The 17822-nt window shown below is 37.0% G+C and overlaps 2 protein-coding genes across 13 annotated transcripts in view; one reads left to right on the top strand and one right to left on the bottom strand.

Moving 5' to 3' along the window:
• Nucleotides 1-3859: 3859 nt before the first annotated feature.
• On the top strand, nt 3860-7289 carry LOC147498567 (phospholipase A1 PLIP2, chloroplastic-like). Its single transcript, XM_086560528.1, has 5 exons — nt 3860-4758; nt 5121-5624; nt 5822-5881; nt 5994-6410; nt 6538-7289. Exons 1-5 carry the CDS (start codon nt 4174-4176, stop codon nt 7114-7116), a joined length of 2145 nt encoding a protein of 714 aa, XP_086416654.1. The 5' UTR covers nt 3860-4173; the 3' UTR covers nt 7117-7289.
• EMB2458 (FtsH extracellular protease family) overlaps nt 6375-17822 on the bottom strand; it is a 30328-nt gene continuing 18880 nt past the window's right edge. For 2 of the 12 annotated variants that reach the window (XM_086560516.1, XM_086560526.1), the window contains exons 14-20: nt 16172-16357; nt 14044-14118; nt 12615-12674; nt 12350-12457; nt 10928-11008; nt 10492-10642; nt 9972-10394 (exon numbers count right to left, since the gene is read on the bottom strand). In XM_086560516.1, coding sequence (XP_086416642.1) covers nt 10568-10642; nt 10928-11008; nt 12350-12457; nt 12615-12674; nt 14044-14118; nt 16172-16357 — 585 coding nt within the window. In that variant the 3' untranslated portion in view covers nt 9972-10394; nt 10492-10567. Of the gene's footprint in view, nt 7142-9206; nt 9653-9756; nt 9898-9971; nt 10395-10491; nt 10643-10927; nt 11009-12349; nt 12458-12614; nt 12675-14043; nt 14119-16171; nt 16358-17822 lie in introns of those variants that run through there. The other 10 variants (XM_086560515.1, XM_086560524.1, XM_086560519.1 and 7 more) reach the window with 9 other exon arrangements.

The raw sequence follows: 17822 nt of genomic DNA, 5'->3' as shown, positions 1-17822 counted from the left end.
TCATACCAGCATTTAAAGTTACTCAGTTGTTTTATAAGCTTGACAAGGTTTGCACATTCAAGGATGTACCTCACATGATGCCATTTCAACATGCATCTCTAGAAGGCGGGGGAAATAAAACATTCATTGTAATACAATAACAATACTATAAAATTGTGAGCATTAGCAAAACATGAACGATTAGTATTCCCATTATGTATATTTTAATTATGGTCAAAGTAGCATGCCCTATATCTGTAGTCAAGGATAGGATCTCAGCTTTCTCATATATTGCTTATTTCAAAGAAGTTTTTATTTATTATTTTCCTAGACTCAAAATTAAAATGACCCAAATTAAATATCACAAATCAAATTAACATGCCTTCAATTAACTTTGATGAATCGATTTTATAATAGTTATGCACTTTCTTTAAATAGATTTAATAGCATGCGACAAGTGTGTACATTGTTTAGTAGGGACATCTTGGTTTCGTTCACTGGGAATGTTCATTTCCTTAATAACATCATGACAAAAAAACATCTTCTGTTGTATCAGTTGTTGTACTACTTAGGGATACGGTAGAAATACTTGGAATCTAGAAGGGGTGAAGATTTGTCTTAGCAATGAATATAGATTCAAACTCTTAGAGAGCTATGCATGCCATAAATAGAAGAAAAAATATCGTTCTTAGAGTTGCTACAATTTGACACAGTAACACATCACTTGGAACACGCATAAAGAATTGACACAACAATTTTCAGACATCTATGAACTAATGTTACGTTATTCATTTAACTATAAATAGTTGCAAGTCTTTTAACAAAAAAAATTATTCATTTAACGGCACCCGTCCAAGTATGAGAACACAACATTAATGAATAGTAGAAAAATAAACAACCACTCAAGGACACCAACAGATAAACCAGCTGTAAACCCCTCAAAATACGTCAATACTTTGACAAATTTAACTCATCGTGTAGCCATTCCCAACGCAAATGCTTTAGAAATCAATCAAGAGATGAAAAACCTATAAATTTATTCACCAACAACCTATAAATTTCAACATTGGATTTATTTTCTATGACAGATGAAAAACCTTACTTTACACATTACATGTGCATCAGTAAGCTTATTATGAACTTGGCAACAAACTAACGATAGAAAATTATGAAACTATAAAAAACGAGAGCGAGTTCAAGGGATATTGGAAAAAAAATAAAAGTATCTTTAAGAGCGACTGAATTTACTTCTTCGCTAAAGTCAACTGAAGATAGATACTCGAGAGATAGGCTAACCCATTTGCTTTCTAATAAAAATGAGAGTGAGAATACACGTGTAGAAATTAGAGATACAAGTGATGAAAGTGAGACCACGTGTTAAGGATACTAATGGGCTAAGAATTAAGCCAACATTTATCATAAAACCCATTAAAAAAATGAAAATTAAAATACAACCCAAAATTTGGATATCTTAATACACTATAAGGCCCATTGATACAAAAAAAAACCTTTTAGTCTAACAAATTATTGGCGCTGGGAACTTTGATCAATTAATTTACTTTTTGAGTTTCAATATAGTTTGGAAGTAAAATTTTCGATACATAATAAAAAAAAAATTATATTATATAAAAACGATCCCCGTTCGTTAAACGGGCTCAAAAACTAGTAAGAACTAACAACTAAAGTTGCAAATTTGTTAAAATTTTGTTGCCATTTGTATCAGGAGATTGCATCTATATTATGGTAATTACTTTAGCGTTGTAGTTGTGTGGGATCTTGTTCAGGGTTGGCCTTGAGATTGTGGGGCCCTAGTTGTGCCTCTAAATGAGGCCTTATTGAAAAAGAAAATAACTACAAATCTCTTGAGAACATATATATATATACATTTAAAAAGTTGTTTCGATTCTTTTCTACCATAAAAAAAAATGTCACTGGGAAATGCATACACCCTTATCACTTGATGAATGTTTATATTGAGGAAAATTAGGATTTTGGAAGAATAAAGTTTAAATTTCAACTGGATTGGATGGTTCGATATATACATACTTAATCCATAACCAATATAATCCAATAAAAGTCTGGTTCTGATTTTCAAGACCCAGAACCGGTCCAAAATGCTAACTACATACCTATCACAGGCCCACTTTTATTAGTTTGGACTGGATTGAATATCGGCAGGACCAGCCCTGGGCCAATGTTGTCTAATGCTTTACATAGGGTTCCCAATATAAACCAAGACAAAAGGCCCCGTTAAACTTGAAAAAACCCACTATAGTATTAAAAACCCACAAAAAACCCATTCTCTTAAAAAGAAAATTAAATAAAGGCTTTATTTTACGTACCTTGTATTGGGCCCATTCAAACGCAGGGCCAGCCCTGGATATTGGTTCCTACCCGACCATTGCCAGTCCTATTTGTGTCATTAAGGTTACATCCATCAAACACATGGTTTGTATGGTAGAAAAGGATCTACACAACATTTTAAATGTAGTTTAATGAAAAAAGTACATCCACAAGAGATTTTGTAGTTATTTTCTTTTTCAATAAGGCTTCATTTAGACGCACGGCTAGCCCCGCAATCTCAGGGCCGACCCTGAACAAGATCTCACACAACTACTGTCGCTGAAGTAATTACCATAATATTGGCCGGATGCAATCTAGCTCGATCCTGATACAAATGGAAGCAAAATTTCACCAAATTTGCAACCTTAGCTGTTAGTTCTTACTTGTGGTTATAACATACTCATTGTTACAAGTCTTTATAAGGATATCAATAATTTATTAGTTTAAAATTTTATTTTCTAGCTCAAGTTTATTTGGAAATTTGTCCATGGAGACAAGCACAACCTTACTACCTTACTGTCTGCTGCCAAACTACTTGAGGGATATGAGTCTAGTCGTCTAGAACACCCAAAATTCAACGAATTAGTTGTAAGTTCGATCTTAACCAGTAACCACATAATCCTCGTACGTCTGAAACTACTGGTATGAAATGATTATTCATTCGGTGTCACATGGTTGGTTTGTTCACAAAATTAGGTGCCATGTGGCAATGGAGTCATGGACTGCAACTGTTTAAATGTGGTAGCTATTTTAGCAATGTTTAGAATGCTTCTCACGGGACAAATGTGGAAGAAGAAGCACAGATACTAGTCCACTGCAAAAATCCCACTCTCAACACGTTAAGTAAGAGTTTTGTTTGTATGCCCCACACCTACATAAATGCGATCGCACTCCCACGTCATCATGGATTTCTACTAGGCCAGCCTTATTAGTTGCACGTGTCTATATAGTCTATACTAGCCGACCTTTCTAACTGATATCTAACACGTGTATATCTAATCTGTCAGCTGTCTGAAACTCCACGTGTCGACCTTTTAGGATCTGCACAGAAATAAACGCTGCTTAGATTGTACACCACTACACCTCAATATCTCTCTTTTGAACACGCAAAAAGCTCTATTTTTTTGTCTGACACACGGTACTAAAAAAAAACAAGTACAGCAGCTCCACCTAAAACTTATTGGGCTGTCAAAAAACAAAACTTAAAGTCGTAATTTCGAACGGAATCTTGGATTTTCATCAAATATTTCAGCTTTTGACAAAATCGAAATATATATTCTGTAAAATGTCAAAAACTTCCACAATCTATGCCAAAATATAAAGGATTGATATGACAACATTGTTGCATTTTCACTTCTCCAGGAATTACTATACCATTACAATGAAATGTGCAAAAATTGAAATTTGTCTACGGATTTGACTAAACCGAAAAAATAATGTTGACTTTGCATTTATCAATTTTCGTAATAAAGAATATTGGTACAATTTTGTTGAGAGAAGAGAAAAGTGTGTGAATTTGAAATGAGAAGGTGAGTTTGTTTATTTGGTAAGCAGTTTATGCCACAACACTTTCTTCTATTTTTAGGAAAAACACACACACTTCCTTTGATTCAATATTATTATTCTCATTAATCACTAATAAATAACAATATTATAATAGTATATGTTTAGAGAACCTTGTTGCTTTTCTTTCCCTCTATTCTCTCTTTGTTTTAAAGATTGTGGTGCACGTTAATTGCCATACACACCGGTAGTGCATTTTAGCCTTTCTCAGCTGCCTTTATATATATATATACATAGACGAAAAAACACAACACAGAAATAAAAACAGAGAAGAAGGGAAAAAAAAGGATGGATAGTCTTTGCTTCAAAGCTGGTATTTCCTTCGTTGGTGGTGGTGGTGTTGAATGCAGAACACACGTGCCACAAGCAGGTCGTTGTTCTGCAGTTAACAATGGTGGTGGGGTGGTTTCTTTGGACAGTTCTAACACAGCCACCACCTCAAATTCTGCTACACAGAATCTAAAGACGTTAACGTCACGGTTTTCGTTTAACTATCATCCATTAAGATCATTATGGACGAAGGGAAACGATTTAGATGTCCTCGAAAACCAAGGAGCGGAAGAGAACAGAGAGAATGAGAGTTGGGTATTGAAGATATTGCATGTTAGATCATTATGGAAGGAGGAAAGGAAGAATGATGTTGATGTGTTGGACGAGGAAGAGGAGAGATATGAAGATGAGAATGTCGCTGAGGCGGCAGGGAGTGATGGAAATGGAGAATGCTCTTGTTGTAATGATGATGAAGGTTGTTCGGTTGAATTTGATAGAGATTCGTTTTCAAAGTTGCTTAGAAGGGTGTCTTTGACAGAAGCTAAGTTGTATGCCAGATTGTCATATTTAGGAAATTTGGCTTATACTATACCCAGAATCAAGGTACCACTTTTGTTTATTTGTTCTTGTTTGAATGTTTGATTGTGATCCATTTTGAAAGTATTGTTTTTTTTTTTCTTTCTGTGAATTATTTGGAACATGGTCAAGTTTTGGAGGTCTTTTGGTGTTGATGTGATGAGTTTGAAGTTATAGGTGAAATGAGATCCTTGGGCTATTAAAAAAAATAATCAATGAATTGAACAATGCTCACACACACACACACACATATATATATATGCAAGTACTAATCAATTTGTTTTCTGGAAGGCTTTTGCATCTGTGGGATTGGTACTGTGTTGATTAATTAACTGACTCTTGTAAATGAATTACAGTGTCTCATTTTTTCTTGTTTGGGACTATTTCAGTCAGAAAATCTATTGAAACATCACCGATTGAGTTTTGTAACTTCATCATTGGAGAAAAAAGGACTTTCTGCTAGTGCCGAGAATGATCAGAACTCAACCCAATTTCAAGAAACAGAAAAAGAGGTTGAGGAGACAATGCAGGAAGTTGAGGACAAGAAGATCAGTAGATACCGTATTAGTGCATCTGCTGCGTATCATATTGCTGCCTCTGCTGCTTCCTATCTACAATCTCAAACGATGAGTATTCTGCCCTTCAACTCACCAAAAATTGGGACAGAGAATGACTCACTCGAGGGAAGCAGTGAGGTTTTTGACAATGTAGAAGCAACAAGCTCTGAGGAAGCCTCTTTTATAGCTACTACAGACTCAGTGACAGCAGTTGTTGCCGCGGAGGAGGAGATGAAGCAAGCTGTTGCGAAAGACTTGAACTTGGCTTGTCCATCACCCTGTGAGTGGTTTATATGTGATGATGATGAAAGCAAGACACGGTTTTTTGTTATTCAGGTAAACAGGAGATTTCCACGTTATCAAGTAGTCCAATTAATTAGGTTGAGAATAATTTTAGTGGCGGGTTTATCATTTGAACGCATTACAAAAAATGCGGCTGCTATTGGTCTTATTCAATCTTCAAAAGTTTCTGTAAGTTATTTGGTTTCGACTCTGTCGTCCCTGAGTATGGTTTTGAATGTCTTAACGTGCAGGGTTCTGAATCCTTGGCTTCTTGGCAAGCTAATCTACTCTTTGAGCCCATTCAGTTTGAGGTATGTTGTTGAAGCAGCTATCAAACTTACTTTTGTTCAAGTAGTTCAAGTAGTTTTCATACGATCTTCTTTTAGAGATCTAACATTGGAGCAACCCTTCTATGTCATCTAGGGATTGGATGTGCCCGTGCACAGAGGTATTTATGAAGCTGCGAAAGGGATTTATGAGCAAATGTTGCCAGAGGTTCGTGCCCACATAAAATCTCATGGTGACTTTGCAACCTTTCGTTTCACTGGACATTCTCTTGGTGGAAGCCTGTCATTGCTTATAAATCTCATGTTGCTTATACGGGGTGAAGTGCCAGGGTCGTCCTTGCTTCCTGTTATAATGTTTGGTGCTCCTTACGTTATGTGTGGAGGAGACCAGCTTCTTCGCAGATTGGGACTGCCTCATAGTCATGTCCAAGCCATTACTATGCACCGTGATATCGTACCAAGAGCTTTCTCTTGTAATTACCCTGATCATGTTGCTGAGATTCTCAAAGCTGTGAATGGGAACTTCAGAAATCATCCTTGTCTCCAGAACCAGGTAAAATCTGGTTCGAGTGCTCATTAATTTTCAGTATCCTAGGTATTAGTTACTAAACCAAAATACCGAAGAAGGAAATCAATTTGGAATAGATCATACAACTCATAATTCTGGGTATTTTCAACAGAAAATACTTTATGCTCCGATGGGGGATATATTGATTCTGCAACCTGAAGAGAATTTCTCTCCGCAGCACCACCTGCTTCCATCTGGTAGTGGCCTGTACCTTCTTACATGTCCTCTGCCAGATTCTGCACATCCGGAGAAGCATCTCCAAGCAGCAATATCTGTCTTCTTCAATTCACCCCACCCACTTGAGATCTTAAGTGATCGGTCTGCATATGGTTCTGATGGTGCCATTTACAGGGATCATGACGTGCACTCCTACTTGAAGTGTGTGCTTGATGTCATCCGTCTAGAGCTCAACCAGATCAGGAAATCCAAGAGAGAACACCGCCGCCAAGTATGGCGGCCACTCATTGCTCCACAACGTGTCCATTCTGAAGTTGTTATGGCTCAGCGGGTATCCTCACACAACGTTACTCATTCCCAGCCAAGCTTCTTCGGTATTTTTCATAATGGGAGGGACTCACTGAAGCGGTTCAGTAGGTTTGTTGCATCGCAGCACATGCATTTGCTAGTTGTGCTCTGGGTTCCTGCACGGCTGCTAGTGTTCGGTACATTTGCCATAATCCAATTCCGTTAACATGACTCAAAGCTTTTCCATGTAGCTGTACAGGTGAAGACACCAAGATCCGTGGATAATTCGTTATACATTATGATTTTCTAGCTGAGATACTAAAATGTGCAATTGAGTTATAGAAAGAACACTTCAAATTAGACAGAGAATTGAAATCAAAGGTTTTCTTTATATTACAATCTGGCAGCTGACTGAGGTAGGATCCAATGTCGTCAGGGTCTAGGGAAAAGGTCGCATACAGTTCTTAGGGTCATATTGTTTTGCTTGAACTAGTAGATCGAAGTCATCGTTTAATAGCAGACCCTTGTAACTTTTCGTTAGAGCAAGTAGTATATGTACTTTTAGGCACAGAACTTCAAGTTCAAAAATGTTTCTTCTTTTGGCGAGTGATAGGCAAGTTTAAAACGAACGAAGCCTTCAATTTTGCGGTAGTGCAGTCACGCGCCAATTACAAGTGTTTTTAAATTTTAAGGTACTGTGTTGGTAGATTTAACGACCCTCATTTTGATAAGGAATTGGCAGAGGGGTCAGAGTCGTGTATCCCTCTAAGTTCATATGGAATGCCAAATCGAAATGTATTCATTGACCTCGAATGCAAAAGAAGTTTGGATTGTATATGTAGCCAGAGGACTCACAACGATGATTAGTTCAGATTTTCAAAATGCGCCCACCTACGAAGACAGCCAAAGTCCTCAAAATTCTTTCGCAGGGCAAATTGTTTGCTTCTAGCTGTTGCAAACCAAAGTTTGGATTGGCAATAACATTCTATATCACTGGTATTCATCTGAGGTATCACCTCCTAGTTACATCTAGTATTCCTCATTCATTTCGAATAATTCCTAAGCTTTTTCTGTTGTTGGTTTCTAGTTATCCCTTTTAACTTCTCGTCCAAACCATTGGAAGTACATGCCATCTGATTAGCCCACCAACAGATATATCATCATGTCCACTAGTCCTTACGTGTCTGACAAAAGTTGAAGAAAGAACTGTTATTGCGTGTGCGCAATTTGCAACCCCAATCCAATCCTTAGCTAGCAAACTAGTAAAGCACGTTCCATACTTCGATATCACATGTCAAGTACAAAGAAGTCCTCGAACATCATCCATGGACCAGGCCTCATTGTCTGCAATTGTGGACAAAATAAGGTTCCACTTCCAGCATGGCTAAGCTCGTTTGTGTCTATCTACTATGAACTATCCAACTAGGTTGCGGGGCAGGCTTGAATATCTAAGTTCTCCCTTTTTCAGACTTGGTCCTGCTTCATATATAGTTCAATTAAGACTACTCCAGTCACATTCGTGTCATTTTCTTCTAAATCACAAATGATCATCGCGTTCGAGGAAAGTGACTTGGATACGCACCAAGCAATAGTATGGGAAGAGTGTGGATACCAAAATATATTTTAGATTAGACATACAAAATTACGATCATTAGTGCACTTCTAAGGTTTAGATTAAGTAATCTTCTGTAAACGAGACCTCATAACTACATAAAAGATTTCCACAAAACATTAAAATCCGAAGTTTGTCAACAAATCGAGGAGATATGGACGGTTCATTTCACGGTTGCAGCAGTATTTGCACATGGCTAGAAATTTTTGAAGGGTTAACCAATATTACCCAAACTAGATGAGCCAATTAAGATTTTCCCCATTAGATAGGAAATTAGAGTCTCCTCCTCTAAATACACACAAAAAAATGTCAAATTGAGTTGACCAATTTTTTTTGTATATTGGGAAGAATACCCTAATTTCCATCTAGTTGGGAGAAATCCTAATTGGCTCATCTAGTAGGGAGTAACACTAGTTCACCCATTTTTGAATAATCCAATTTTCGTAGAGGCGATTAATTAATATAGTGAGAGAAGATCATATCTACAAAAAATATATATATAAATAACCAAATAAAATAAACTACCAAATTGTTCAAGTATAAATTAATCCCGACTTTCAAACAGATTTATGTCCCAGGAACCCTTCCAGTTGGAAATGCCTTCGTATACGGTTGGTGCTGCATGTAGCTTGGTATGTAAAAAGACATCAGGTTAGAGTACTACGTAGCTGGTTAAGTCAATGGGTCAGTTATAGGCGTCAAACTATCTGAACAAAAACTTTTATGATTAATTTGGTAGTCCAGATCATGTTCAAGTTGTCGGGTCTAGCTAACAGGGAAACAACGCTTTCAATACTTGCTTATTGCTCCCACATTTGATTGGCCTTCACCCCCATCTCGTAGACATGTAATACCAGACTGCAATATAAAAACAACTCGTCCCATTCAAAGTTTCTCTCGTATTACATAGAGTGGCGCATTCAAAACTATACAAAGCGTTGAATCTTAACCCGAATCTAGTGGTAGTCTGGTAGATGGCAATGCATGTATAGAGGGAGAACGCCCTCCCATCTGCACTCTGTCTCCCTCCATTTCTTATATGTCTTTTAGTAAAAACCAGCACATTCCTTCTATATTAGAAGCTTGAATTTTAATCTAGCCAAGCTTGTAATCGTGGACATTATGATCATATGATGTAGAAGCAGAGGAACTGCAGTCAAGATCCAAATATAATTTCTTAAGTACTACCAGAGTAAATAAAAATGTGCATTTTGTGTTTCTGGTCAAAAGTGCATATTGAGACACGAGACATACCTTTTGAGGCATTTGTGTTTCGATGGGAGTCCATAATGAGATGATCGGGCTAAGAGACTTGTCACTTTATGGTTTTTCTTTTCTTTTCTTTTCTTTTTCTATATGCATGTAATGGAGGATATCTCATCCTTATGTACCTATCTTTAATCATATTAATAAAGTTATACTTTACCGATCAAAAAAAAAAAAAAAAAAAGTAAATAAAGATGAAGTAATGGGGCTCAAAAAAGACGTTTATACAGAAACAAACAATTCTATTCACAATTTATGGCTGGGGCTGGGGCTGGGGGTGGGGGTGGGGGTGGGAACCCTCTTCTTAACACCATAAGCTAACCTCATCTACCACTTGTTTCAAAATTCTTATCTCCCACAACTCGTTTAGACATCTGTCTTCTCAAGAATGAGGTGCGTAAGAAGACTTTTTGCCTGTGTGGGGTAAGGGGGCGACATGCCAAACAAAGAAAAATGAAAAAAATGGACATAACTCACTCTGAACGATGCAACTTTCTTTTGGAGTAATTATGTTTCTCAATCTCTGGAAAGATGCAGCAGCTACTTCTCGACACTCTTTTCATAATGACTTTGACGGCACACTTAGAATAGCAAATCTGGATGCATTTTCACCACAAGGGGAACTGCTGAAAGGGGGGTGCAATAGACAACCAAAAAAAATGTAGTTAGAAGAATACAAGGACACAAACAAAAGATTTCAAAGATCAAACTCGATGTATTTACAGCTTTTTTTTTTATAAACATGGGAAATTTGTTGTGCAACTTCTGGGCAACAGTTCCTTCTTGACCATCTTTCTCGTCATGATTTTATTGGTGCACTTAGAAGAGCAAGTCCTGATGCACTGTCACCATCAGTGGAACTGCTAGAAGGGAGCTGAAGTCAACAAGTGAAAAAACGATGTAGTTAGAACATAGAAATTACAAGGATCACTTAAGCCTTGGGTTTGAAAGATCAAACTCATGTATCTACAGCTTTTGGATATATACAGGAAGGTTATATACAGCAGATCACAATGAGTATAATGTTTCCAACAAGTTAGCAGTGAAGTACAATGCAGCATTCCCCACAAATAGACTTTAAGAGAGTATTTGTCTAGAGCATACTGTAAGATGAAACAATCAAGTAACAGGGATATTCCAAAGGGGCCGGAAAGAACACCTCTTTATGATAATAATTTGAAAGGGAAAATGGTTCTCTCTCAAGAAATCCGTCGTTTTCTTCAAGAATTTTTTGTAAATCCTGCAAAAAAAAAAAAAAAACTTAAACATTAGATAGAACACTAAGTGCCACCACAAATACCTCAAAACATTTGATGGGGTTTAAGTACCAAAAACTACAGGACCATTTCAGAAGAAAAAATAACATTCAGTAGTCTTTCATTCTAGGCGACAGTGTTCAGAAGTGATATCAAAAGGTCCACAGATTAAAAATATGTAACCCTCCTTGAGCGAAGTAAGAAAGAGTTGACTTAATCTGAGGATTATCAACATGAAGAGGAGATCATCTTCACCACAGCATGTAGTTTATTATATGTGTTCCCCGGTGGCCGGTACAACCACATACACAAAAACCATGGGTAAGCTGATTTCATCCACCAATTAACTAGCATAAGATTTTACCACAAAAAGGAGAGTCAAGAATAAGTTGAGGACAACTCTCGCAAATGCATTATAATAATAGCAACAAAAGAAAATTAAAGATGAAGTACTGCCTAAAGAGTACAGGCAGTAAAATTGCATCTGACCCAAAAGCATAGGCCTCTGAAGGAATGGCCCCCACCAAATCTCTCAACAGCTTAGAGAAAAGGAATGTTTCTGTATAAGATTACTTGTTCCTCAGTCATGTTAAGCTTCTATCCCTAATTTCACTAATTCCTCTCCAGCTAAATTCTTCACATGAAAGTGAATGGAATAATACTAGATGTTGGCCAACGCCTGTCCTTTGACAGCCTTTCTAGGCACATACTTGATTTGAAACTCTGAATGTAGTGATAAGCAAAGCTACGTCTTATTTGTGATGAAGTCTAAAATGACTTTGAGGAGACGGAACCTTGAAAAGAACATGTCTTAGCAAAGAGTACCCCAGATGAGTGAATGAAACACTACCACACTGAACTGAAAATTCACTATGATTAAGACAATAGAGACTGATTTGCCGGAGAGTAACATAAGTTTCAATGGATATATTTCTCCTTCTCTTGACTTGTTGCACCATTAAGAAAATACTCCCGTTAACAACATAACTAAGAAATTAAGAATCATAAGCAAAATGTAGCCCACTTAATAAATAAACAAATAAGAGAGATAAGAAAATGAACTTTTTTTTTTTAATGATGGCTACAAAACATCGTTTTTAACTTTTTATAATATAAGGACAAAATTGGATGGAAAAACATTTGTTGTTCCAAATCTAAGCAACCTTTAAATAATTAAATGTAAATCAGTAATATTAGTTATTATTCTTCCAGAACAAGAAATAATACTTTATAACAAAACGAGAAGCATCTGACAAGGGAAGGGGGTACGAGGGTATTCATCTGGAGAAATATATCACTGGCATGCCTCTTGGAAATGCACTCACCTTTCCTGTCAACATTTCAAACTCAAGCAACTCTTCAACAATTCTCTCGAGCACTTTACTGTTTTTCTGAAGCATCTCCTTTGCTTTGTCATAGGCTAAATCATACAACTGCAAGAAGGTATATCAAAGTATCAAACACAAAGCTTTTATCATGATATCAACTATACAATACTAAAGTTTCTAACAAAAGAGCCATCTTGGGCGATAATTTAATAATAAACCTTGCATACAAGAGCACCAAGTCTATCAAGCAAAAAGCTCATACCCTTTCAACTTTTGTTGCCATTTCATACTCATGGTTGTTCCCCATACTCAATGCAGTTACCTACGCCAAGGAAATGATTTAATGAATGATAATGCAAACTTGAAATATAACAACAAAGTCTACATAGAGGTCATCTTTGAAAAGCTAAAAAAAAACATGATCTTAAAAAGAAACCACATGCAACATATTAGCTTAATTAACAAACATTAATTGCCTCCGCTGCAGATTGGATATTCATACTATATGGGTTATGTGTGTCTATTTTCATGCGCCGCAGATTGGACAGTCATGCATTGCCCATTTTCAGCTCAAATGAAAATAGTCTATAGCACCTTACAATCAACATTAAGGAGCACGTTTTTTCCTAGGTTACATGGACACGCCATATTTTGAAAAGAATCTGTGTCAGATACATATCCACGTGTCCGTGTCCGTATCCGTATCCGTATCCGTGTCGGACACACACGGACACATATTGTATTTAATTTACCTCGAATTTCTGATTTACCATCTAATTTAATAAATTTATAATTATTAAAAAATTAATTAATTATTCCTATCCGTGTCCCCGTGTCGATCTTCAACTGCTCCCCATATCCGACACCCCGTATCCGTGTCGGACACTGACACGCGTGCCCATGTCAATGTAACCTAGGTTTTTTCTAATCTATGGGTATGTGTGTCTATCTTGATGTGGGAGTCTATAATTTTGCAAAGAGTGATTTAGGTCCTTATGCTTCTTTTAGTGCCTTGTTAGTGGGGATTCATTGTTAGAAGTGGGAATTCAGAACTACAATAGGATTGTGAACTCCAAATATTTACCTCTGCTGCTTTAAAAATACCAGTTGTTGAATGTTAGCATAGTTGACATTGAATTTGAGATAGACAAAACCGTATCCTTGGCTAGTCGTGCACCCAGCCCTTCTAGTCGGAATAAATTGTCCTATTTGGCATAGTTGCATGCCTAGTCAGCCCAGTCTATTCCCTAAACAATGGGTAATTTTCAGAAGACTGTCTAGGTTGAAGGCCTCTGATATTACAACTTCATTTATGTCAAAGCCAAATTTTACATTCATTACGTAGGAACTCCTGAAAATAGATGTACTCCCCAACTAAACAGAAAAGTATAGGGAAGGAAAGATGATAGAAGAAAGCATACAACGTCAAATCAGGCTAAAATACTTGCACCATTCGAGATCTTGAACAAAACAAATTTAACCAAGTCATAGAATTCACAACTGGATATAATGATGTTTTTCTTCTTTCTTTTCTTTTTTTTTTTCATTTTTAGTTCGTATCCTGAGAGATATTGACAATGACAATACCATGATAATATCATTACAAGCAGAATATGCAAACATAAATATAGGAAAAAACAGACTTCTGAATGCATTTAACATCACATTGGGCTTTAAGGAAAATCACGTACTGCGTTGCTTGAAAAGTAGATCGCAGGACTATCATCAGGCCCCCATCCATATTGGATTACCATCCGTGTTGCTATCTGTCACAAATAACAATTCCTCTTTATGTTGGCTTGCGTACTTAAAAACTAAATAAACTTTCTAGATACAATGAATCAAATAGGATTAGTCGCACCAAAAACACATTTTAGTGTACGTTGTCCCACACATACACACAAACGTTATTGGTCAAAGTCAAGGAAACTTTGTAAGCTTGGTCAACCGGTGCCTCACAACATGGTAACTTAGAAGCTTGAAGTCCCACAATTTTGTGTGTAATTGGGATACTTGTATAATGTGCATTTTCCTTTTCATAATTTTGGAGTGGTAATTGCTATCCTTAGTTACTATGTAATATGTCCTAAAAAAAAAAAAAAAAAAGGGTGTCAAATATCACTGATTTTGTTGGTGAATGGTGAGTGTTCCTCCTATTCCTTTGCCTTCCGACTCTCTGACAGTTCCTGTAAGAGCACAATTCTGTCATTACCCATTAGGACACGTGGCAGAATACACTAGAGATGTGCCTCATGGTAGGCAATGGAACACTGTAAGACTGCTTAAGTGGGTTGATGTGCCTTGCACATGCTCTAGCCGCTAGGAAAGATAATCAACTATCCTAACCCAAAGCGTGACACTACTATGACGTTCCCACACTAAAACCGTGTACTGACACAATTTGAGGGAAAGCGTGCTAAACCCGTGACCTTATGTAAAGGGAAGCATGTTTTACTCTTTCGGAAAGTGTGTTGGCACGAAAATCTGGAAATAAGTTACTATAAGGAGCTGCGTCCTTTACCTAAGAAAGAGCTGCTACTATTGTGGAACACATGTTGGCTCTTTTAGCTAAGATTAAATACTAGGAAAGAATAAAATAATGATAAGGAAAAGTTAGTAAGGTCAACAAAGTTTCTGGTGCATGCGTCACTTGTGCCCCACGGTTTTAGTACTAACACTATTTCAAGTCAATAATTGCTTTTTCTATTTTCTGAATAAGCATCTCTTTATGAAATTTCATTTTTAAAAAAACAATATCGTGAACAAATGATGTTTGTTCTTTCGATAATTATAAAATAAATATATTATAGAATTAATATAGTAATCACTACTTATAGCCGTATAGGCGCTTTTAGGATGCTTCAAATATTGAGAATTTTAGACATACACGCTCTCGCGCTTCCGCTTTCATTTTCACTCACGCTCTACCCTTTGGTTGCAAAGGATTCCTAACCTAGCCGGAAGGCACCACTGACTTGGCAGCAGTCTCTGGCTCCAGAAGCTGTCTAAAAGGAAGATCCACCGACAAATCCCTTCCTTAGCAGACTTCTATAATGAATAGAAGTCTACAGGCTCAAGAAGACAGTTAGGCCGGTTCTTGCCATCTCTCTGGAGGCAACTTCTATATTCATAGTAATCCACAAAGGAAGATCACTGCCTATGTAAGGAGACCACAGCTCTACCACTGAACTATGACTATACGTAGAGTCGTAGGCTCGACCAGCCATTGTTAGTGTAACCCTAAGTCTCTGCTCTTCTTATTCTCCTCTATTGATTCTAAGCTCTTGAACCACAATAGTGTATTGCGATTATGAGGTAAAAAAAAAAAAAAAAAAAAAAAAAACTACCCCGAGTTTCAACCTCCACCACTAATCAGATAGAGGGCATTTTCATGCTTCTTCTATTTCCACAACTCAACCTTCCTGTAATCGTTTTTGGGTGAAATTGAGTGACCGACCTTCCTCTGGAAACATGGCCCTTCAATTACTACATGGACTAGATGACTTTTGCATTAGATCTACTTCTAATTTTTAGCTTTGTTTAATGCTTTACTAAAGTTAGAAATAATTCTTAATGTAGGTTTCTAAATTTAATTAAGAAGGTAGCTCTTTGCATGTTTAAGCAATTGAATATTTAGAGATACTTAGTTTGTTGGATCTTCTGTTGAGAGTTAAATTGAAAGATAGTTCAAATGCTTAATCAGGGAAAGAAAGTAAAATATACAGACAGTTGTCTAGTAATACTTTATGGAATGAACTGGAAAATGAAAATACTAGATTTGTGAAGTGCCCTAGAAAAGAAGAGTGGGATAATGTGTACCTCCTGTGCTTGCTTGATTTCAGATGTTGAAAGAAAATTTTCTTCCCCAAAAGGAAGAAGCATTTGAGAAGCAATATACGAGCCAAAGCAAAATACAAGTTTCTTCTCGAGGTATGATCGTGTCTCAACATTTCCATTCATGGAACCTTCGTTCTTAGCTTTTGTAATTTTTGTGCATCCAATTCCCTACAAAAAGTATCGAAAGCATTTCATTAGTATTACTTCAAACAAAAATAAGTTTCATTGTAATCAAGTGGTCATATCAGTTATGTCACCAAAAGGATATCTGGGGTATACAATCTCTGGATTTTTATTTTTTTTTTATCGGTAAAGTGTAGTTTATATACATATCGAAAAGAAAAAGAATGAGATATCCTATAGTACAAGCTACAAAATACAAAAAAAAAAAAAAAAAAAAAACATAGAAAATCCTATCAACAGCTCGAAAGCGTCGAAAGGGATGTCTCGAAACTCGTCGTGCACTATCAACCAGAAAAACAAACAGGTTTTGATGGCCAAAACCACTTTCCCCATATACATCGTAGAAGCTTCAAAATGTCTATTATTCCTCTCCAACCATATACCCCGTAGGATTGCCAAAGGAAGCATACTTCAAAGACGGCTACCCTTCCGAGAATGGACCCTCAAATTCCATGAGGCTAAGACCTTCTTCACCGAACCAAGACACACCCAAGATACACCGGACTCGAACAAAAAGAAACACCAAATTCTCCAAGAGAAAGGACACAACAAGAGAATATGATTCTCAGACTCCCCATCTCTCAAACACAAAGGACAAAAATTAACAATCGCCTCTTTGATGCGTCTTTTTCTGAGGTTGTCTATAGTCAAGATCTTACCTAATGACGCACACCAAACAAAAAAAACAACTTTCAAAGGAACTTTAGAACCCCAAATAATTTGACTCGGAAAATTATAAAGGACTTTCAGACCCTAATGATGAACAAGGAAATGAAGTTTAAAGTAAAAGGATCTACAAACAAATACCCCTTTCCTGTCAATATGCCAAAGTCATTTATCTTTTTCCGGTCACAAAAAGAATAAAGTCTAACTTCATTGTGAGTGCAGCCACACTACATCCCTATCGGAGAGAGCATCATAAATCCCAAGATTCAAAACAACGGAACCATTATCTACCCTTATGAACCAGCAAACCGGCTTATTTTAAAGTCAGATAAGGTATACAATCGAGGAAACACCCGCAGCAAGGGTCTCTCCTCCAACCAAACATTCTCCCAAAAACGAATACTTCTCCACTGCCCAATACATATCTAATATACTTGTGAAAAGCCTCCCCTACTTTATGAATATTTTTCCACAGGCCACACCCATAGGGTATGGTAGCAGGGCCACTCTCCCAACCTAAACTCCGCTCATCAAACCTAGACATTTTAACTTTCCTCCAAAGACTATTTTTCCTCCCCAAACCTCCAAAGTCATTTACCGAGCAATGCAATATTAAACTCATGCAAGCTCCTAATACCCAACCCGCTTTCCTGCCTCGACTTACACTCTCTCCCAACGAATAAGGTGGAATCTATGTCTTTCTTCGTTATCGTCCCAAAGGAAATCCTTAATAATAGATTTCAATCTGTTGACAACACTAGTGGACATGTAGAAGAGGGACATG

The sequence above is a fragment of the Coptis chinensis genome, chromosome 5 (genome assembly GCF_015680905.1).
Source record: "Coptis chinensis isolate HL-2020 chromosome 5, ASM1568090v1, whole genome shotgun sequence".
NCBI classification, from domain to species: Eukaryota; Viridiplantae; Streptophyta; class Magnoliopsida; order Ranunculales; family Ranunculaceae; genus Coptis; species Coptis chinensis.
The sequence above is the reverse complement of the archived record's forward strand: the minus strand, read 5'-3'. Positions and strand labels throughout refer to the sequence as shown.